This window comes from Staurois parvus, unplaced genomic scaffold (genome assembly GCF_062004578.1).
Source record: "Staurois parvus isolate SC_StPar_1 unplaced genomic scaffold, SC_StPar_1.0 ptg000980l, whole genome shotgun sequence".
In the NCBI taxonomy this organism is placed as follows: Eukaryota; Metazoa; Chordata; class Amphibia; order Anura; family Ranidae; genus Staurois; species Staurois parvus.
Genome location: NW_028318776.1, coordinates 3,955,867 through 3,979,784, shown reverse-complemented (window position 1 = coordinate 3,979,784; position 23,918 = coordinate 3,955,867). Strand labels below are relative to the sequence as shown.

The window sequence follows — 23,918 nt, the reverse complement described above, 5'->3', positions numbered from 1 at the left end:
TGGTACTGTAAGGATCTCTAGATCAGAAGAGTGAAAGTAGATGTAATGCACATAATTACACTCACCTTACTTTAATCTAGGGATGGGTTACTTTATTGAGTTCTTTAAACAGATCACACTTACATGTATTGCATGCCTAAGAAAAAAATGAAAAAGTATTAAATATTTCCTTTAAATAAGTTGTAGAACAACAATGGGACAAGAGCATAACTGAAGTCACCTGAATGTGAACAGAGTTTTCAAAGTTCTACCTTTTGTCCTCAACATGTGAAACCAGTTTTCATTTTACTTTCACCTACCTGCTGTCTATTAGCATCACCAAAGCTTTATCAGTAGTGATTAACGTTTGCTGGGTCTGGACTTATCAGCCAAGTACTTCAAAAAGATTGTGTACGAATAAAGTCAGAGGCTTCTTATAAAGAAATCCTACTTGTTTAAATTTAGGTAAAACCACTTCCAGATTTCATACAAAGAAAAATGATGTAACTGAAATCAATGGAATATTTTTTGCAATAAAACACAAGACCCTAGGTAATGTACTGAAACTACATAATGCATATATTTTTTGGCATGTTCTTATCTTACTTTTTTATCTAATCATTCAAAACAATACATTGATTGAAGACATCAGACAGAATATTTACATTTCTACAATATCTGCAGTATATCTACATGATTTTTTTAAAGTAGTTCCAGGTCTTCTACAATTGAAGGAAGATGTTATGGCAACACCCCTTTTATGGGTGATGCAGGCTCTCTTGAGGCATGAAGTCTCAAGCATCAGAATTTTTACCAGAGCTTCTGATGGTAGATTTGGTATGCTGTTTCCAGGTCACGGCCCTCTAGATTGCCCCACTAAGGGGTGATGTGGAGATGGTATACCAGGGAGTAATTGAAGATTGGTTGGATTCAGGCAGAGGCAGGCAACAGGTAAGACAGCAGATGAAAGGTCATGGCAATCCATGCTAACAAAGTGCAAGACGGCAGAAGAGAGGTCAGGTTCTAGCAGAGGATGTGGGGCAGGTGGCAGGCAAGAGAGTATTCAGGTCCATCTGAGCCATCAACAAAACTGGCAATCAATAGTATAGTATAGCTTCTTTACACAGGGTAGCTGGCAGGAAGATACAGCAAGAATGGAATTGTGTTAGGACTGCAGAACACTTTCCTCAGGTAAGCAGCACAGAAAGGTATTAGATTATTGAACTTCTAGCAGGATCCGCTGGTAATTTTTTTTGCTCTTATCAAATAGTTATAACATAACACTTTTTATTATATATTTTACAGACCAAGGTGGAGCAAATAAGGGGAGTTTATTGTGAGTGTTTAGTTATGTATGACTGCCTGAAGTCTTTAGTTACAAATTTACTATAATTTATTAGCCACAATAACAGGAATAGAAGGAAAGTCTTCCAGTGGGTACACTGGTTCCCAGGACAATGGTCTAAGACCGGATTTTCATCACATTAGAAAGATATGTTGTCACTTCCTATTGAGTATACAAGACAGGAAGTAAAGGAAAATCTCTCTTTTGTAACACAGATGGCAAAAAAACGGACAGCAGCTTTAATCCTTCCCTAATCCATCCAAGATAAAAAAAAGTTTTAGCATTAGATATACATTAATATTTTTGTCCCAATAAGCAGTTTGTATATACTGATTTTGTTATATTGTGTATTTAGCTGTCAGCTGTTTAGACCTACGAGCACCTACAGTTAGACAACTTTGAAAAAAAATATTCAATGGGTTAATTGGAAAGCTAGTAATACACAATTTTTTACAAGCACAATCTAAGCTTAGTAACTGGGAAAATTGCAAGTGTGTCTAATGCATATGTATGATGAGTAATGAAGGAAACATCCTTGTGATATTCCTGAGAGTTTGTCTCTCTCTAATGATTTGCACATTTATTCATGCTGGAGAAGATAACTTAGTCAGTGGGACTTCAAATCATTGGCATGGGGGGAAACACGCTGACTGCACGAAGTACACATTCCATGGGATGCCTTTTCATGTCCTTCCTAATGAAAACAATTTTTATTTTTTATTGAGATTAGAACAGAACACTCAGAGGTATATGGAGGCTGCCATTTATGATCTTCTGAAAATTCTAATTGCCTGTCAATTTTGAGTCACTTTCTTGGAAATCGGTAAAGTCAGAGTTAAGCCAGCCATTCCTGTTCTGGATGAATAACTTCAAAAGTAATGAGTCAGTATGTTACTGTAGTTCTGACTCTCCACCAGGGGTGCTAGCACCACCACTGGTCTGTCCCCATCGGTTAAACATACTTCAAAAGAAACTTGAATACTGCAAATTCTTATGCTTTACTATTTCTTGATAAGAAGTCACATACTTCCTCATAAGCTCCTCCCTCTAATACATTTAAGTTGGGCTTAATCATAAGGAGGATCTGAGTCCAACTAAGGGTGAACTATGTCAGAGGAAGGAGCTCAAATGGAAGTATGTGACTACTTATAAACAGACAGTATTGTTCCATGCTAACAAAGTGGAGCGCGGCAGTGAAGCTCCTTATGAAGCCAAGGAACTAATATTTTCAGAGTGAGGTGTTAGAAATAGTGGCCTTCATACTTCCTTGGTACAGGTCTCCTCTAAAGGCCAATCTGCTTAGAACTCATATTTCAGTTCTGCAAGGGCTCCAAGATGGACCACCCTCTAAATTCTACTGCATCTCTGAAGGACTCCAATGGTGAGATTTTCCTGCAGTTTCTTTGTTTCTCTCTATCACAGCTTGATTCACCGTTCGCTACCACCATTAGTCTACCATAAGAAGGATGAAATTATTATTTTGAATTGCATCAGCTGTACAGACTTAGACATGCTGGTGGTGGTTTCTGACCACTATGCCCTACAAGAGATATAGTGGGTGATTAGCTACCATATTTCATTATTTAAGGGATAGGTCTCAGTCTGTTACAAACTGGCAACATTTTTTAAATGTGGGTCAAACTTGGGTCCTACATTAAAAAAAAAAAAAGGGGTAGGTTGCCTGGTATAACAAGGTTCATAAATATATTTGAACGTGGAACAAGTACATATTAGTGGTTGTTTCTTTAAGTGTGCAAAATCTCTTGTTTGATATAACTCATAGCAGGCCCCAGTCATTAGTATCACCTGCCTAAGTAGATTTCACCTACGAACAATTGCAAAACGTATTTGCGAGTATATAATGGGTGATGCAAGCTTCTGAGGACTTCCTGGACATGTTTATTAGCGGAATTCATTGCATCTCTACATATGTTTTGCTTTTGTATCCAGAACTATACTAACACATGCAAGTTATTTATGTATAGGTATTAACAAAGTTTGGTCAGATAGAATGCTGCTGTGTCATTAAAATGCAGAACACACAGCAGTATCACCATGTTAAAGCATGCGAAAAAAATCAACAAATTTACTGGCAGGATCAATGGGTAATTAAAACTGTAAAGTGGTAAAGAAACAGTTGGCTCTGCTGTCAATAGACTGTTTGTTTTTTTCTTTAGTTAAGTTAGTCCATAGTTCCACTTTACATTTTTATTTATAACATTTTGTATTAATGTCTTTTAGTCCTTTTTTTTTAGATAGCTAATAATTTATTACACAAAGGACTGTTGTATCATGAAAGGAGTCAGCTGATAAATTGATATATGATAAAATAATGACATTGAATATTTTTCTAACCTTAGGTATGTTATTCTAACTGCAGTCAATAACATCAGAGTCGGTGCTTCTATTTCCCCCCCAGCAAGGAAGTAAAAAAAAAAAAACAATTGTTGCCTTCTCTTAGAATCCTATTTCTCATTTTAACAGGGCATAGCTAAAAATAGTTTTACCATGAAATGCCTGGAATATATTTACACACACAAGATTGAAAGTGAGTTATGGCAGAAGCAAGACTGATTAAATTTAAAAAGCTTTTTTTTTTCTCTTTTTTTTTCAAAAGAAAGCGGATATTAGATTATAGCATGGACTCAAGAGCGCCATACAAATCATTTAATTTGCTTTATGGCTTTAGTTCCACTGAAGGGAAAGCAGAAAGCTGTCACAACAACTGCATTGCGTGTGGGCACAAACATTATTATTGGTTAAAGCAATATACAATCCACACAGGGTTGGAGTTCTTTAAATTATCCTACATGAAAAATAAATTTCATACAACAAACACGGGTAGCACCATTTTCCGCATAGCTGGTTTCTAAATATACAATGTGGCAGAACGATGCCCTTTCAAACACCAGTACTGAGCAAGATAATCTTAAAATACATGACATTTAAAGGCCGATGAAGAGGAAATGTTATCTCAGTTCAGGAAACTGAATGAGCTACAGTAATCTAATTGCAAATAATGTAAAATGACACTGTATCATTATGTGCAATCACAAGTGGGGTAAAGGTAATTGCCCATTGAAACAATATATTAGATTGACTGTGAACACCTTAAGATATAGGAATGAAGGTAACCTGTTATTTTCTAGCCTGGTAATGTGCCTTAACATTACATTTTTTAAAAGATTAACCTTAAACTGTTAATATACTTCTTTGTTTTATAGGAATGATTGTAGGATGTAATTAGATTATGTAACTTTTCAATTTCTGAATTCATTTGCATGCATTAAGCTTACAGCTGAACTCCAGGCAAACAGCTATGTACAGTATATGCACAGTTGATATACAGATAAGGGAGCTGTTTTATCTGCCAAAAACATTGTAGCATTTCCATTCAGTTCTGGGATTTACACTACTCTGCCACACAGCACAGCCCTTTTTGGCATAGCCGGAGACGTGATTCTATTCTGAACTCAGATGAGTAATACTCACAGGTCTTGTCCCTCCCCCAGCCTGTGACTGGACAGTGAAGGAGAAGCAGACTGGTGAGCTCATGTCTCTCATGGTGCTCTCTCCTCCTGCTAGCATCTTATCTATAAGTCCTCATGCACACTTGATGTTTCCTCACACTGCTGATAACAGCCGCATTAAAAACAATCGTTTTTCAGCATTTTTTGCATAGCGTTTATCCACGTTTTTCCGTGTTTCCAGCATTAGCATTTTTTAGCGGTTTTCAGCTCAAACATCTCACTTTGCTATTTATTGCCTCTCACTTTCCCAGAATGCATCATCGCCACCATTTTGAGAGCAGAGAGAGCAAAGGAGCATATAGAGAAGTTTCAATAGCTCAGCAGGACACTGTCACTTCCTGTTTTGCACCCATTGCTGTAATCTGAGACAATAGGACTGCAAAGGACAATGGGCAATGACTCAGCAGGACACTGTCACTTCCTGTTTTGCACACAGTGCTGTAATCTGAGACAATAGGACTGCAAAGGACAATGGGCAATGACTCAGCAGGACACTGTCACTTCCTGTTTTGCACACAGTGCTGTAATCTGAGACAATAGGACTGCAAAGGACAATGGGAAATGACTCAGCGGGACACTGTCACTTCCTGTTTTACACAGTGCTGTAATCTGAGACAATAGGACTGCATAGGACAATGGGAAATGACTCAGCAGGACACTTACTTCCTGTTTTGCACCCAGTGCTGTAATCTGAGACACTAGAACTGCAAAGGACAATGGGCAATGACTCAGCAGAACACTGTCACTTCCTGTTTTGCACACAGTGCTGTAATCTGAGACAATAGGACTGCAAAGGACAATGGGAAATGACTCAGCAGGACACTGTCACTTCCTGTTTTGCACACAGTTCTTTAATATGAGACAATAGGACTGCAAAGGACAATGGGAAATGACTGTAGATGCATGCAGTATGTCAACAAAGCCAAACAAAGAGAACAAAGCCAGTAGAGCTGCAAATAAACTTTGGTATGATCTGGTTACATGTAGGACATGTAGAAGCAAAAACATCCGAGACAAAAACTGGAAAAGCAGTAATAATTTTCCTTTTCCATAAAATCTAATTGAAAAAAAATATGTCACTTTAAAAACGCTAAAAAACAGCCGTTTTCATGTTTTACAGCGTTTTCCACCATTTCAGCGTTTTTAGATCTGAAAAACTCCTCTAGAAACCCACTGGTTTTGGGTTTTTTTCCAGCCAAAAAACGTTGACTACAGCCTATGTGTGCATGGACATATAGGATAAAATGTTGGGGAGTTTATTGGCTGTAGAAAGAAACGTCAAACGCCAAAAACAGCAGCAGAAAAAACGTCAAGTGTGCATGAGGACTAAAACACAAGCACTGCAGCACAATTGATTGCTTCTTGTGTTGTTTTTTCCTCTCCCATTCTGGGGTCTGCTATACAGTTGAACACAAGAGGCTCATAGCAAGTCAAATTCAGAAACGTACACCCCGGTCACATCAAGCCTGACTTTGAAATTGTGCAACTTACAGTGAAGTCGCACGATTTCAAGGTCGGGGGACATGCCAATTTCAGGTGTGATTTGCAAGACAACTGACACAGATGTCTTTGCAAATTGCACAAAAAGTAGGGCATGTACTCCTTTAGAAATTGGTGCTGCTACGATCAAGTCAGAACCGCACCAATATGACCGCTGTAATTGCGGACAATAGGGTGCGACTTGGCATGCAATTTGCAAGTTGCATGGCATGCAAATCGCATGTCATGTCGCACCCAGTGTGACCAGGGTCTTATACTGCTTGTATTAATATCGAAGGAGCCAGGCACTTTGATATGTTTACACTCCCCACTTGGGGGTACTCATCTATCAATGTTTTGATGATACTGTGCCTGTATGGGAATATTGGACTCTTTGTATGCTTGTTGAATTCAAGTTTGCTCTGTGCATTTTGATTCTGTTGTTAAATAACAAATAAAAAAAAATTAAAATTGACTTCCTTACAACCGAAGTACCCATACATGGATCAAAATTTGGGCGGTTCAGGGATAGGATAACTTTGATCTATGTGTGGCTGGATTCTGTCTGGCAAGTCTCTGTTCACTTTGCTCTCCTTCTGTCTGCTTGTGCCTATTTACTGTACCTTTCTTTATGTCAGTCTGTTTTACATAACAGTTTTATTAAACATATGTTTAAAAGAGTTTGCAGCCCTATTGTTGTGCTTCAGCTTTTTAAATTCATGTCACTTTTTGATACTATTAATTGTTTATAGCATAGTTTCACACCAACTTTGAAATTACTTATCATATTGATTGTACCATGTGGCAACAAAGTGTTCCCCCTCCAGCACAGCTCCCATTGAAACACATATAGGAGTCCTATCTATTGGTTGGTGGTATGACATTTTACCATCTAATATCTAGAGATTCTGATTACACATTTTTTTATATGTGTGTGAGACTTCCCACTCAAGTTTACAGTTCTGCACATCTTTACATGGAGTCTTATATTTGTCATTTCATTCTCCATAATTATTGAGAATCACCATAAAAAAATATCAGTAGAGTGATTGAGACCTTGAGATCCCTCTTGACGGACATGGCAAGTAAATGCATCTGTTGATTTTAGGCATAGACATCTTGCAGCAGTCTGAAAAAGACACAAGAAGACAGTGGGGAATGAACCATATAGCATGTTTCCAAACCTGATATAATTTTTCTAGACTGATCCCAATATATATATATATATATATATATATTTCTATACTATATATATACTGTATATAGTTAAGTCCATATATATTTAGACACAGGCACAATTTTCATACTTTTGGCTCTGTGTGCCACCAGAATAAATTAAAACGAAACAATCCAAATGAATTTGAAGTGCAGACTTTCAGCTTTAATTCAAGGGGTTGAACATAAATATCAAGTACAAATTTTAGGAACTGGAACCATTTTTACACACAGTCCCTCCATTTTCAGGGGCTCAGATGTAATTGGACAAATAAATATAATCATAAATAAAATGTTAATTTTTTATATTTTGTTGAGAATCCTTTACTGGCAATGACTGCCTGAAGTCTGGAACCCATGAACATTACCAAAGACTGAGTTTCCTCCTTTATGATGCTTTGCCAGGCTCTAACTGCAGCTGTCTTCAGTTGTTCTTTGTTTGTGGGTCTTTCTGCCTTTAGTTTGCCTTCAGCAAGTGAAATGCATGCTTAATTGGGTTGAGATCAGGTGATTCACTCAGCCATTGCAGAATATTCCACTTCTTTTCCTTGAAAAGCCCCTCGGTTGCTTTTGCAATGTGTTTTAGACCATTGTCCATCTGTCCTGTACTGTGAATCGCCGTCCAATCAACTTTGCTGCATTTGGCTGAATCTGGGCTGACAGTATATCTCTAAACACTGCAGAATTCATTCGCCTGTTTCTGTCTTTTGTCACATCATCAGTAAACACCAATGACCCAGTGCCACTGGAAGACATGCATGTCCATGCCATCACATTGTCTCCATCATGTTTTACAGATGACGTTGTGTGCTTTGGATCATAAGCTGTTCCAAGCCTTCTCCACACTTTTTACTTCCCGTCATTGTGATACAGATTAATCTTAGTTTCATCCGTCCAAAGAATGCTTTTCCAGAACGGATCTGGCTTTTTTAGATGTTTTTGGCAAAGTCTAATCTGGCTTTTCTATTCTTCAGGCTTATGAATGGTTTGCACCTTGTGGTGAACCCTCTGTATTTGCTCTTATGAAGTCTTCTCTTGATTGTAGACTTTGACAATGATACGCCCATCTCCTGGAGAGTGTTTATTTGTCTGGATGTTGTTAATGGGTTTTTCTTTAAAAAATTTAAATTGTGTCTGTGTCCAAATATATATGGACCTAACTGTATATATGTAGATACTAGTTTTAATGCAGACAGTGTTTTAATTTTTTCTTTTTCCATTTTAGGTGTCATAGACAGAAGTTGTTTTGCCTTTAACAGAAGTGACCCATTAACCAACAGCATTGAAATAGGACCTAATCACATTCCTTTTGTAAATATGGGAGACAATGTTTCAGAAAGGACGCTTGGAAAATGGGATGCACAGACTCCTTTGTGGAATTCTAATATACCTGAAGATGACCAAAATATTAAAAACTATGGAAGGGAGAAAGAGACTGTGCATCAGAATCCAATTTCCCCCTTTACACCCAGCACAGTGGAAGAATATAGCACAAAGCAAGGGATGGAAAAGGCCAAAGCGCACCAAGGAGTCATTAGTATACTGGAAAGAGCAAGCGATTGGCCCACTACAATTACTTCAAAGGTCTTGGGATATGAAGATACCACTCCAACAGCTCCTACATCTGTCACTGAAGGTGAGAATCACACTTCTACTTTCAAAAGCCACTGAACATACACCTCTGTGGCTTGCAGAAAAAGAGCAGTTAGGGTAATTAAGGTGTTGTCAGGCTTTTCAGCAGCTGAAGCAGGTATATGCAGGTCAACTGCACCTGCAACACATGCTGGATAATCTCAGAAATGTTTTAAGCTGATGTGAAAATTTGCATTTGCCCACTGAAGTCTGTTGACACAGGCCCTAAGTGTGCTTCCACATTACTTCTGAACTGAGAAGTGTGTGATGTTTGCTGAAAAGAACTGCAGTTCTTTATTATGGTAAGGAATATCCTGTAGGTTCATTTTCAGTGCAGCCAAGGGAATAAAGGCAGTGGGAGGTCATTGCATAAACATCAATTGTATTAATGAGTGGCCAGTAAATTAACATCTATTGGTCAGCTGTGTTGTTGTTGAGGACCAGAAAAATATTTGCATTGAGTTTATACATCCAGCCTATATTTATTTTGGTCTTGTCTACATTGTCCATTCCCTTCCATTGCTGAAGACCATACTGGTAGATAAATGGACTTTTGTCCAAACTGGCCCTAATGTGAATTTATATTTTGTATGATTTTAGTAGAAAAATGAGGCTTAAGGGCAGATGCTATTGAAAGCAAATTAATACTTTATTCACTGGTTATATAAATTTGGATTGAACTAGATTAATGAATGATGTTATTTCAGATCAGGGAAATGTAATGAGTATGCACAACACCTCATTCATTTTAACACTCCTCAATGCCAGAGGTAGAAATGTCAGTTCATATATGTTACATTGTTACATACATTCATAGTTGGTTAGGTAGAATAAAGACACCAGTTCATCCAGTTCAGTCTGTGTGGGGGTGTGTTCATGGCAAAAGCCATTTCCCATATCCCTATATACTGTGTGCACTAAAAAGCCCATCTAAGAGTTTTTAAATGATCAATAATTACTGCTAACACAAACGATTGTGGACGGGAGTTTCACATCCTTACTGCTCTTATAGTAAAAATCCCCTTATGCAGCTTAAGGTTAAACCGCTTCTTCTCTTAATTTTATTGAGTGGCCCTGTGTCTTCTTATGCTCCCTGAGACTGAATAGTTTATTCCCTATGCTAGAATCATCATTAAGATATTTGTATATTGAGGTCATGTCTCCTCTCAAGTGTCTTTTCTCCAGAGAGAATAGGTGTAATGTTTGTAGTTGTTCCTCGTGACCGAGGTCCTCCAGCCCCCTTATTAGCTTTGTTGTCCTTCTCTAGACTCTCAACAGTTCCAGCACATCCTTCCTGAGGAATGGTGACCAGAACTGAATGGCATACTCAAGATGTGGTCGAACCAGAGTTTTAAAAAAGGCAGGATTATTGTTTTATCTCTTGAGTAAATACCCTTTTTATACATTCTAATATTCTGCTAGCTTTGCTTGCTGCAGCTTGGCATTGCATGTCATTGCTGAGTCTGTGATCCACTAGGACCCCCAGATATTTTTCCATTCTGGATTCCCCCAAAGTTTCTCCCCCTATTGAGTAACTTACATTCCTATTTTTAGCCCCCAAGAGCATTACGTTACATGTTTCAACATTAAATCTCATTTACCATGCAGTTGACCACCCTTTTATTTTATTGAGGTCTTCTTGTAAAGTTTCAATATACTGCTGTGTAGTTATTGCCCTACCAGCTTTGTATCATCAGCAAACACTGAGATTTAGCTATATATATCAACCTCTATCATTTATGAATAAATTAAACAGAATTGGTTTCAGGACAGAGCCATTTATCTCTCCAGACCAATCTGAGTACATGCCATTTATCACCACCCTTTGGACGCTCCCCTGTTACCAGCTTTCTATCCATGTACAAACCTTATGGTCCATGCCTACAGACCTCAATGTGTAAATTAGGAGTTTATGGAGGAATCTATTGAATGTGTTTGCAAAATCCAGAAAGACCACATCCACAGTCCTTCCTCTATCTACTCGGCTGCTCATTTCCACATAGAATGTTAGCAGCTTAGTCTGCCAAGAAAGATCCTTCATAAATCCATTCTGATTAATACTAATGATACTGTTATCATCTGCAAATTTTTGGAAATAGTCCCTTACCATCCCCTCTGATAATTTACATACTATTAATGTTAGACTGACTGGCCTGTAATTCCCAGGAATATGTCTCTGCCCTTTGTACAGTATATGTCCATACAAATGCATGCATTCATTTGCTCAGTACAGTTTAATGTATATATAGTATACTTTTTTAGACAGATTTCAGGCTGATGAAAACAGCACTAGATCAGGTTAAGCGCTGATAAATACAAACACTGGGTTTTCAGAACTGTGAAAATAAGGATTCTTAAAAGAGTAAATCCAAAAACAAAAATGTATAGTACAGCAGCTTACCCATCCTTAGATGTGGTAGCTGCATTACTTTTCTTTTTTTCACCCTTTTTTCTCTTTATTTAACCGCTTGCCCGTACTCCTATAGTAGAACTACTGCTACAGGGCAGCAAGGTTGTGGAAAATCACGTATATTTGCATTTTTGGGTAGGGGACGCGTGTCGCCTTACACGTGCTGCCATTGGCGGCTAGGCATGTCAATCACCGGGTCCCAGCTGGAGATTCCCCACTGCCACTCAGCGATTGTCATGTAGAACTGACTGGGGAGAGACCTGTGTGTAAACAACACAGGGCTCCCTCCTGCCAGCAAGGGCATGTTGCTTTGTATTTCTCTGCACAGCAGAGAAATACACAGAAGCATGTTTCTCTAGTAAAACACACAACAGCACATCATGTAAAACAGCACACTGTTAACCCTTTGATCACCTCAGATGTTGTCTCCTTCCTGCCCAGTGTCTTTAGTACACTGTCAGTGCTTTTTATTAGCAACGATCACTGTATTTGTGTCACTGGGGATGTCAGTGGCAATTAGTCAGTTCACACCCAGTGTCAGAATGCCCCTTGCAGTCCTGCTATAAGTCGCTGATTGCCGCCATTACTCGTATAAAAAAGAAAAAAATTCCAGTATATATACCGCCATTTGTAGACGCTATAACTATAACGTAAACCAGTTAATTTACATGTATTGGGATTTTTTTTTAGCAAAGTACAGAATACATTTTGCCCTAAATTTATGAAGAAATTAGATTTTTTTCAATTTTTTTACTAGATAAGTTTTATAGTAAAAAGTAAAAAATATTGGGGGGTTTTTCAAATTTGTTTTAAAAACCACCGAAAAAAACCTCTGTAATCCTTCCATAAACTCACTTTCTTGTCCTAAGGTGACAACCGTACTGAGCAGCTTTGATATCCTAGTAAAGAGAGTGCGTTAGGATTATATAATACAATGCTAGGAATACGCAAAACCTCCCTCTCTTTTCCATAATAGAGGGAGGCCTTTCATAGACCACAAAGATAGCAGGGGAACAATTCTAAATGATAACAGTTCAGAGCCATAAAGCACAGGAAGTTATTAGCTCACAAGATGTATGGCTGGATAAATAGATACTGTTTTATACTACCCCTCCCTGTGCTTCCCCTGCAACTCTGTTCCACCCTCCCTCAAGTGATAATGTTCAGGCAATTGGCCCCCATAGGAAGAGGTCACGTGCTTTCCCATACTCCAAAACTCTTGATGGAGCAAAAGAGCAGCATGGAAGTGTGGCAGACTTTAGTATAAGTGAGTCAGAGTGGGATGAAGTATAAGTGAGTTAAAATGGGCAAAGTGACAGATTCTCTTTATATAAAATTCTCAAGGGCTGAAGACTATTCATTTGTGATGCTTCTAAATTGGCATATTCGTATATTATCACATACCTGTGGGGTTGAACCAAATTATAGTAGTATCAGGGAATGACCAAAAAGGAATTTGAATAAAACGGTTAAAATGTATTTTAGTATTGTTTTTGGTCAATTAGCTGGTTTTGGCTTGGACAGCAGAAGTCATACTACAAGTATTGAAACTCCTGATCTCTAAAGTTTCCAGGAACTGTTATCTGAGAACTGGTTATAGCTTTGCTAACTTATGTCCAACTTCCTCATCATAGCAAGAAAAGTCAATTGTACCTGACACATCACTCAAACTGCTTATTGCAATGGCAATAGTGGGTAAAGATATATACAAAGCCAGACGTTTTGAAATATATGCAAAATATTTTGTTAGCATCACTTAGGTGTCTGTTAACACAGTAAGAAAGAAAATATGTTAATTTTAGAAGCACTAACCCTTAATAAAAAGCATAATTAGAGATATGGATCTCCACCACTAATAAATCCCTGTAACTCACAATAGAGCACCAGCTGTGCCAAGTGTATTGCCAATGATTCTGAGAAATAAGTACAGCATTGTTGCAGGATCTGATTTCATTGTAATTGCCATAATCACAAAAATGTATGTGTGAAGTAAAAAAATAAAAATTACTTAGAACAAACCGACATTTGTTTTTACAATGGTCTAAACAACTGCCAATGTGATGCCAGTTGAGTTTAGCTGACCATAGAACATTAAACATAGCACTGTCTTTCTGAAAAGCTTTATTTTTTTTCATTATATGTCTTATATTCTTAAAGTGGAATGTGCAGCATGCAAGGTGTACTCATTCATTCAGCTTTTCAGTAAGGTGGTGTACAAACGACGTAAAAAAAACCCCAAACAAGCACACACACACAAACATACATTGGGAAAATAATAAAATTTCTAGATGGAGGTGACATTACAGGTTTTCCGGTATGGTCCTCGGAAAGGTGAGGATCAGGGATCTTGGGAGACAACACTCCGGAGCTTTGATGGAGCATCTTTTATTATTATTATACATTATTATTATTCAGGATTTATATAGCGCCAACAGTTTGCGCAGCGCTTTACAAAATGAAGGTAGACATAACACTTACAATACAATTTGGTGCAAGAGGAAAGAGAGGGCCCTGCTCGTTAGAGCCCACAATATTTTAGCAAGAGTTTGGATCTTCAGCCTTCCCAGGATCTTGCCAGATAGGTTGTGACAACACCTTCCCCTTGGCTCCACAGGCAGCATGAGGTTTGACAGTGTCTGTCATACCTGTCTTTTTTCCTGGAGGCTTGACATGGCATCTTTTGAATAGAAAACTTAGCTTCTGAGATCAGTCATGCCTGCCACAACCATGCAAGACAAAGTGACAGGTTCACATTAACTTTGCACTGCTCAGCAGTATATACTCAGTTTCCTTCTGCTCCCCCACTACTCCATTTGGGGAGCAAATAAACTCCTGTTCAAGATACAAGCTACTGGAGTCATAACGTACACAGGGCTATGTATTTCTCATGTAACAGTATTGATTGGCCTGGCGCTGTCACGGAGAAAGCCACGTTCTTCTCAGTACCTGAGTATTTCATTCGGTATCCGTCAATGAACAGTGGCTGGGGTTTGAAGAAAAAGAAAATATATGTTGCAGAGGATGGGGGAGATTAATGCAGACCTGATGATTTGCTCTTAATGGGCAAATCGTAGGTTTACATTAAAGAACTCCAATCTAAAACAAAAGTTGGCTGGTAAGTGAGCTGGGAATTTTTGTTTGTTTTTTTAGATGTGTTGCCCTTCCATGTTCTCCTTGCTGCAAAGGCTAGTTATAGGTTGGGGTGGTTGCAATTTGTTTGTACAGTTGGTGAATTGGATACCTTCAGCTGCCATTGTGCTCTTGCTGGGTTTTCAGTGCATCCCTGTACCTTAAAGGAGGGGTGGGCTCCCTCCAGGCATACCTGCCCTTAATCTATCCATTAATATATATGTACTCCAACTTGGGAGACTCTCAAAATTTAACAAAGTTAGGACTGCAGTACACTGGGGTGCTTTGACGTGGCTACTGCAGCTTACGCATATATTTGCAAATGTGTGTGCAAACTTAACCTCTTGTTTTTTGTGAACTGTTAGACAGTCAATTCGGTTTGCTGCAGGCTGGTAGGTGAGCTGGGAATTTTTGTTTGTTTTTTGGTATGTGTTGCCCTTCCATGTGCTCCTTGCTGCAAAGGCTCGTTATAAGTTGGGGTGATTGCCATTTGTTTGTACAGTTGATTTACCAAAACTGGAGAATGCAAGATCTGGTGCAGCTGCGCATGCTAGGACATCAGCTTCTGACTTCAGCTTGCTCGATTATGAACAGAGAAATGCAGAGTTGAACTAGATTTTGCACACCCCAGTTTTAGTAAATCAGCCCATAGAGTGGGATATTAAGATCTCTCAAAGCTTCATGCGAGAAGAGATTTTTTCCTGGTTTACAACCACATGCTGAGGAGGAAAAATGCTCATAGACAGGCCTTCATTTTTTGTTTTAATTCATCTACATGTGACTGCTATGCAAATGAAAAACACAAAAAAGTAGTGCTTCAAAGAAAAATTTTTTGTTTTTATGAAATTGAATTGGAGTTATGTTTTATAAGTTTAGATACAGAGTTCTTAAAGCTTGATGATGTCAACATACTATACATGACATTACTAATCTTTAAGGATCCCATCTAGTCTTCTCCACAGTGGTATCTAAAAGTTTAGTTACCTACTGCATTCATTTGTTTGACTAATGAAATGAGAAGTTTTTTTTGTAATTTCTCAAGGCATAACAACATATCTGCAATTGTCAATAAATTGAACTGCTTATTTTGGGATTCAGGCAAATGTGATGCTGGACCTGTCAGAATAGTAATTTTATACATTGTTTAGTAAACGCCTATAATATTAGCACTTTAAATTTTCAACTAAATCTTGTTTTTTGATAGATTTGAGAGAGAATAAAACTTGACTCTTTTTGCAAACCTTTCGACCTAAAGCAGGATATTCTCTGCACTAATAGATCAATTAACTGGAAGGAGAGAAAACATTTAATACATTAAAAAAATTAAAAACTTGTAATGTCAAAACAAGCATTCATCCCACCCTCAGCTTTATATTGTTGTTCCAGACTCCAGAGCTCAGATGCACTCACGTTGGCTTCCTTGATCTTGCGGCTAGGCATAGTTTATATGCTGTGGCATTCGTTTGGTCCAGTAAAAAATCGCACATGTGTATGGATTAAACAGGCTTCACCTTCATACAGCATTTAGTTGCAACATTAAAAAATTTCTTTTGCACATTTTTTTTTTGTGCTGACAGTAACTAGACTTCAGACAACTAAAAAAGTGAAAGTCTTGCTTATTGTAAAATTCATTAATTTTTTTTGTATGTGCATCAAAGGGTCATATCAGCTAACGGAAAACAAAAGTGTCTCAACTCTATTGCTAGCATCAAGGTAAAGCAAACATTTCCTTGTCCCTACCTGAGCTGGAATGTCAGCAAAGCAGAACTTGTTTTCTGTGAATTTGCTATGCAAAAAGGAAAGAGTAAATTGGAAACACTGACCATAAAACAAAGAAATGATAATGATTTGCACCTGTATTTAGCTCTTCTCCTACAGGCTGTGGATTAAAAGTGTTGGTACTTTTCTTTAGCATTGTTAGCTCGTGTATGGCTAGGCTAGATTCACACTATTGTAGTGCTACCCCCTTAAGAGCTCCTGAGTAATTTATGGGTTCCCTGTCTGTTCTGAGCCTGTTTTGGAAGCAAAGCCCCTGCTGACACCACTATTACACCTTGACCAGGAGAACCCCCTGGCTTTGTACCACAGAATAATCACACAGTTTAAGGTGCACAAATATTCTGTTTGCATTGAGGTCAGGGTATAGAGAGTGCAAGCACAAAAGGAATGACAATAAATGTGCAGAAAACAATTAAACACTCTAAAAGGTTCAACAAAATAATCAAGCACAGCATCACTTTAAGTAAGTCCAAATGTCCTGTAGGATCAGATTTGAAACATCAGCTTCAGCAGTGAGATATCTTTCCCCAAAGGAGCTTAAGTAGACTATCAAGATGCTGGGCTAACTCACTTCTGGGTTCTCAATAGCTGGGAACAGGGTTTAACTCTAGAGATGTCCAGGTTAGCATCTTAACCATTAATGGCAACAAATCTTCTGCATGCTTGATGGGGCCCTAGTTGGTGCACGTCAAGCTTGAGATCCTTTTTTATGTAAGAGCAAGATTTTCTTCCTTACAGCAATAGAAAAATTATCATTACCCTAGGTTCACACCTTAGCACTTTCTGCAGCGTTTTGCAGAAACGCAGTACAGTCCATTTAACATGATTTCCTATGGGACAAGTTCACATCTCTGCGTTTTCACTTGATGTGTTTTTTTGGAAAGGACTCTTTTAACGCAGAACGTTGCGTTTTTGGTTCTATGGACTTCAATCGGAATGCTGCAGAAAAGCATGTATTGCATTTTTGCTGCGTTTTTGATGTGTTTTGCATTTTAAACCCCCTGCAAAACGCATAAAAAAAGCAGCAAAAGCACAATGCAAAATGCAATGCAGAAATACCTCAAGCGCAACCTACATAGCTGTGAACCTAGCCTTAGAGTGGTGTTTTTTTTTTTTTTTTAATTTAAATATTTATTAATTTTTTCATGTTATTACAAAAATTCCATAAGAAGAAACACAATACATATAAATAATCCATACATTTCTACTTTGTCCTTCCTATTTACCTCTTTTCTTTCCCTTCCCTCCCAACCCACCTTTTCCCCCCTCCCCCCCTCCCTCCCCTGTGCAAGATCTCCAATCTCTCAAGGCCCAATAACTTTAAATAACTTTCCTAGTTTAGAGTTTTCTATATTTCTCTTTTAGTCCTGATTTTTCCCATTTTTCCCATCGCGAGTAGTATATTTTCAACCTGTCTTCCTGAGTATAATAAGATTTTTCCATTCTACTAATCTGGTTTACCCTATTGATCCAATCCTCCTCCGTCGGCACCTCTGTCTTCCACCAAAACTTGGGGATCAACCCTTTTGCAGCACTTAAGTAGTACCATACTCCTGATTCTTTGTATTTATTTACTGTTGTCTCAACATTATGTAGGAGACACATGTTTGGGTCTAATCCTATGTTATTTCCAGTTATTATTTCTATTAAATTGACTATTGTCTTCCAGAAATCCTGAATTTTTGGACATTGCCACCAAATATGGAACACCGTGCCCTCCTCCCTACATCCTCTCCAACACATTTTTGACTTCTCCCCCCTCATCCTGTGCTCAGTGCTCGGTGTAATATGCCATCGTGTCAAACATTTATAGTTAATCTCAACGTCTCTCATACTAACACTCTCGTGAACTAATCTAAATATCTTATTCTGTTGATTTTCATCTATCTCCACCTCCATGTCTCTTTCCCAATTTATTATAAAAATTAACTTTGTGTCTGTGTCTAATTCTGTGAGTATTTTATACATTTTTGTAACACCGTGTTTCCCATCTCGCCGTGTTTCTAATAGCCTTTCAAACATATTCCACTCCTTTTTTAATCTCAAGGGTTTTGGGAGAGTTCCAATAAAACATTTTAATTGTTGATATTTCCACTCATCTATTTTAGTAAACATATCTCCTCCCCTCTCTTTTAGTTCTTTAAATGTTTTCAGTTTCCCCTCTATCAATACGTCTCTCAATTGGATATCTTCCTTTTTAAACCATCTCCCTGATATCTCATCTTTTCCTGGAGGGAAAAATTCCGTGTTTGCAAGAGGCATTAATATAGAGTTTAATTCCCACTTCATATGTTTGTGTAAATTATCCCATATCTTTAACACATTTAAAGTGTAAGTGCTTGTGCTTTCTTTAATTGTTCTATACTGTGCTGGAACCCATATCATCTTACTCAAAATAATTCCACTCAGTTCATTTTCTATTTTTACCCAACTTTTCCCCTTATAGTTAAAAGTCCAATCATAAATTCTTGCTAAAATTACAGCTTTTTAATATCTCTTGACATCAGGTAGTCCCATCCCCCCTTTCTCTTTAGTCCTACTTAGTGTTTCATATGATATTCTTGGTTTGTTATTCCTCCATATATATCTTGTTAGCATTCTTCTCATTATCTTAAAAAACGCCTCTGGGAGTTTGATTGGGATCATTTGAAATCTATAGAGTATTTTAGGTATAATTACCATTTTAATTAGGTTTATACGTCCTAACCATGATGGGTTTCCTCCTTCTAATCTTTTTAGTTCGTCCTTAGTCTCATTTATCAGAGAAATATAGTTTAATCTATACAGTTGTTTATGTGAGGTAGCAAGTTTTATTCCTAGGTATTTTATATCTTTTTCTCTCCAAATAAAGGGGAATTCTTTTTCTATTTTTTCTTTTTCGCTCTTTGGTATATTAATGTTCAGAATCTCTGTTTTTGTTGGGTTAATTTTTAGATTTGATAGTTCACCATATTCCTTCAAGATCTTCATTATACTTGGTAGTGTTATTCGGGGGTTGCCTACATAAAACAGTAGGTCGTCCGCAAAGGCCGCTACTTTATGTTCTATGTTTTCTATCTGTATAACCTTTATCGCTCCACTATTCCTTATTATTGATAGCAGGGGTTCCAATGTCAAAACATACAACAAGGGGGACAATCGACATCCTTGTCTTGTTCCATTGGACATCCCGATGGATTCCGACCTCTCCCCATTTACCGTGATGATTGCGGTGGGCTCTCTATATAATTTACCTATCCACTCAGGCATTCTCTCTCCAATCCCCAACACTTCCAAGTTGTCCATCATAAAGCCCCAGTCCACTCTATCAAACGCCTTTTCGGCATCAATTGACAAGAGCACCATCGGGGCTTTCCCTTTTCTACTTTTCTGAATAAGCATCAAAGTTCTCAACCCATTGTCTCTACCCTCTCTTCCCCGGACAAATCCCACCTGGTCTCCATGGATCCATTCGGGCATTAGATCTTTCAGCCTGTTTGCTAGGACCTTTGTGTACAACTTGGTATCAGTGTTCAATAATGAAATTGGTCTGTAGCTAGAGCACTGAGAAGGATCTTTTCCCTCCTTGTGTATGAGAACAACATGGGCCTGAAGGGATTCCCTCCTCCCCTCCATCCCACCTCCCAAGTCATTCATATATTTCTTTAACTTTGGTAACAGTACTTCACAGAATTTTTTATAGTACTTAATTGTATAACCATCCGGGCCTGGGCTTTTCCCTCCCCCTGTACTTCTTAATGCTACTTCTATTTCTTCCTGAGAAATTTCTGCTTCCAAGGAGTTCAATAGTGTTTCACTGAGCTTTGGCAATCCCACATTTTTTAAATATATCATCCTTTTTTCATTAATATCTTCTCTATTTTCTTTTGGTGAACCTTGGTGGCTGATGTTGTACAACTTTCTATAGTACTTAGTTGAGTGGACCAACTCCCCCTTAGGGCTTTTTATTTTTTCTATATAATTCCTGTTTTTCTTTTTATTCAGGGCTCTCATTAAGTATTTTCCTGGTCGATCACCCCATCTATATCTTTCACCCAATACCTTGTTATATACTCTTCTCCTCTCCTCTTCCATCAATCTCTCTAATTCATCTCTTTTATCCATTAGCTTCTGTCTTGTTTCTATTGTTATTTTCTTCTTATGTATCTGCTCCAACTCCAGGATTTCCTTTGAAAGTCCTCTAACCCTCTCTCTTCTTTCTTTTTTCTTCCTTGCTCCCATCGCAATCAAGATTCCTCTTATATATACCTTATGACTTTCCCATACTGTAGCTGTCGATACTTCCTCTGTCTCATTCTCCTTGAAATATACCTTAATCTCTTCCTTGATCTTCTGCACAATATCCTCATCAAAGAGAAGAGCTTCATTTAACCTCCATCCTAGACCTCCCGTCCACCTTTTCCCCCATCCTATTTTCATTATGACTGGGGCATGGTCCGAAAAAGTTCTTGTCTCTATTTCTATTTTAACCAGCATTTCAATAAGTTGATGATCTATTAGAATATAATCCAGTCTCGAGTATATCTCATGTGCATTAGAGAAGAAGGTATAGTCTCTGTCTTTCATATGCATCATTCTCCAGGTGTCCACCAGTTGGTACTCGTGGATCGCCTTCTTCAAGGCTCTCAGAGACCTACCCCCCTCTCTCTGCACAAGGGAGGTTGCATCCTTTTGTGGGTCCATACAAAGATTTAAATCTCCTGCTATTATCAAACGCCCTTTTTTAAAGTCTATAAATTTTTTCAACAAACCCTTCAAAAAGATCTCAGGTTTCTTGTTGGGGCAGTATATATTGGCTAGTGTACATTCAATTCCCTGAAGTTTACCCTTCAAAAACAGGAATCTCCCTTCCGGGTCAATCTTTCTATCTTCCAACTCAAATCTCATATTCTTTGCCAATCCTATTGCCACCCCCTTTGCTCGTTTGATTGGAGAGTCAGCATAATACCATGTTGGATAATATTTGGATTTTAATTTCACATTTGATTCTATCTCAAAATGTGTCTCCTGTAGAAATACCACTGATGTTGCCCTGTGATGTAACTCTTTAAACATTTTAAATCTTTTCCCAGGACAATTCAACCCATTCACATTATATGTTATAAACTGTATTTCTTCCATCCCTCTTAATTCTGTCTCTCTCTCTTCTAATTCGTCTCTTCCTATTAGGCCCGAATATCTTGCAGAATATTAACCCCACGCCCCCTCCCCCCCCTTCCCCCCACCCAACCCCCGTCTCCCCCCCCCCTCTTATTTTTCCCCTACCCATTTTTAGGCTTATAAACTGCCTACAAATCATTTGTGGAACTATTTCCACGGTTGATTTAAAATACTGGGATTAAGCTCCGCCCATGGACGGCTCACCTCTCCTCCGAACTCCCTAGCTCCCCTTTCTCTATCAACTGGGCTCAACAATACCCTTTACTTCCCTCCCTTAACCGGAGCTTCCAGATGGACTTCCACTTCCACAAGGGGGCTACAAAAGGGGCTAGGGAAAAAGAGAGAGAAAAGAAAAAGCATATATTTTACTTAATTCTCCCTCCCCTTTCTCCCCAACGCCAGAACCTCCCTCCCCCTCCCCCCGACCCGCTGCCAGTCCTCCTGTCTTGTATCATCCGTTTCTTCTTTTTCTTCTTCCCACCCAGTTATCTCCATTCTTTGCAAATCCAGTCTATCACAAAAATCTCTCAGTTCCTCAGGGAATCTCAGGTATGCTGTGACCCCATTTTTCCAGCCAATTAGAGATGCCGAAGTACCCCATCTATATTGCACATTCTGTTTTCTCATTTGCTCTAATAGGGGTCTCAGGGATCTCCTTCTCCATAGAGTCTCTGATGTTAAATCCGCAAAAATTTGAATAGTCAAGTCTCCATACTTAATTAACGATCTTCCCTTGATCTTTTTCCAAATCTCATTTTTGACCCCAAACTTCTGGAACTGGACAACTATATCTCTCGATCTTTCCCTCTCAGTATCTTGTTTAAATTTTCCTATTCTGAACACTCTATCCAGTTCAATCACTTCTGTTTCAGGTCTGTCTCTTATGGAGTTTAAGATTTTATTAACTAGTATAATATAATATTTCCCCTTTTGCAGATTCTGGAATTCCTCGCACCCTAAGGTTACACCTTCTTTCTTTATTTTCTTGAATTTCCATCCTATAAAACAATTTTTTCTGGGTTTTCTCCAAATGGGTTATTTTTTTCCTTAGATTATCTATGGTTTGGGCCTGGGTTTTGACTTTCTCCTCTGTTTCTTCCATTCTCGATAGCAGATGGCCTAAGTCGTTTCGAATAGCTGTCATTTCATGTTTTATCGTTTTTCTCCAAACTTTGAAACATTTCTATCATCTCCTTCTTATTCGGTACTTGTAGTTCACCATCAAGTTCTTTTTTTCCCAAGCCATCCGCTATTTGTTGGCTACAACTGCTGTTCATACCCAGTGATAGTCTTGGACTGTTTCCTGAGCTAGTGTCCATTTCCCCTTTAGCGCTTGTGCCTTGGGCCCTTTCTGGCATAATGTTTCCATATGATGTAAATTTCTTTATCGTGCCTGATTGGGACCCTTTGAGCCCTGCTCCCTTAAGACCTTTATTCTTCATATCCTCTTTAAGTCTTTTGCCTTCTATACTCTCTAGATGGAAATTGTACCTCTCCCTTATGATTTATGATCCAGACGGGTTTACTACTTTTGCATATGCTCTCCTAGGGGTGTGTGGGACTCTTCTCTTCTGAACCCAGGGAATCCTCCCCTCTCCTCCTTAACCCCTTGGACCCCAATGTCACTCAGGAGTCAACTATACAATAGACAATAGACCCCTAGCAGCTCTCACTCACCCTTCTCTTCCCAGAGCGGTAGCTCCAAGTTTGGGTGGAGGGTCTTCACAACAACTCTGTCCTGGGGGGGGTTCCTCTGGGCTTCCAACGCTGTAGCTCCTTTTCTCTGTCTGGATTTCATCCAAGGGATGCAGGGTGGGTCTCCTGGCACTCCCGGGTCTCCCTGGCCCAGGATCGAGCAGTCAGCTGGCCGGGGGCTCCAGGCAGCAGTGAACCGGGGGCTACAGACAGTAGGTAGCCGGGGTTTATGGGCAGCAGTTGGCCGGGGGGTTGTGGGCGACAGAGAGCCGTTAGCCTAAGCCGGCGTCTCCCTGTCAGTCAGGCGGCCGGCCGGTTTCCTCTTCTCCCAGAGGTCCTCCGCGGCTACTACACGCCCCCGCCACGTCACCTCGTCCTCCAGCGATCCGGATCTCTCTCTCGAGAAGCACCGGAGGGGCCGGCGCTTCACTGCACCCTTCATCCGGCTTCCATCACCGGCTCTCCGGGCTCTGTTCAGCGTCCCTCCAGACTCCGGTGAGTCAGGTCCTAAGGGTCACTAGGGAGGTCGGGGAGCGGAACCTAGCCGATAGCTAGTGCCGCTCAC

General features: G+C 39.0%; 1 protein-coding gene across 2 annotated transcripts in view; it reads left to right on the top strand.

The window, feature by feature from the left end:
- Positions 1–23,918, top strand: part of CORIN (corin, serine peptidase) — a 329,820-nt gene that overhangs the window by 115,213 nt on the left and 190,689 nt on the right. For both annotated transcript variants that reach the window (XM_089657303.1, XM_089657302.1), the window contains one exon: positions 8,774–9,184. In XM_089657303.1, coding sequence (XP_089513429.1) covers positions 8,774–9,184 — 411 coding nt within the window. The remainder of the gene's footprint in view (positions 1–8,773; positions 9,185–23,918) is intronic.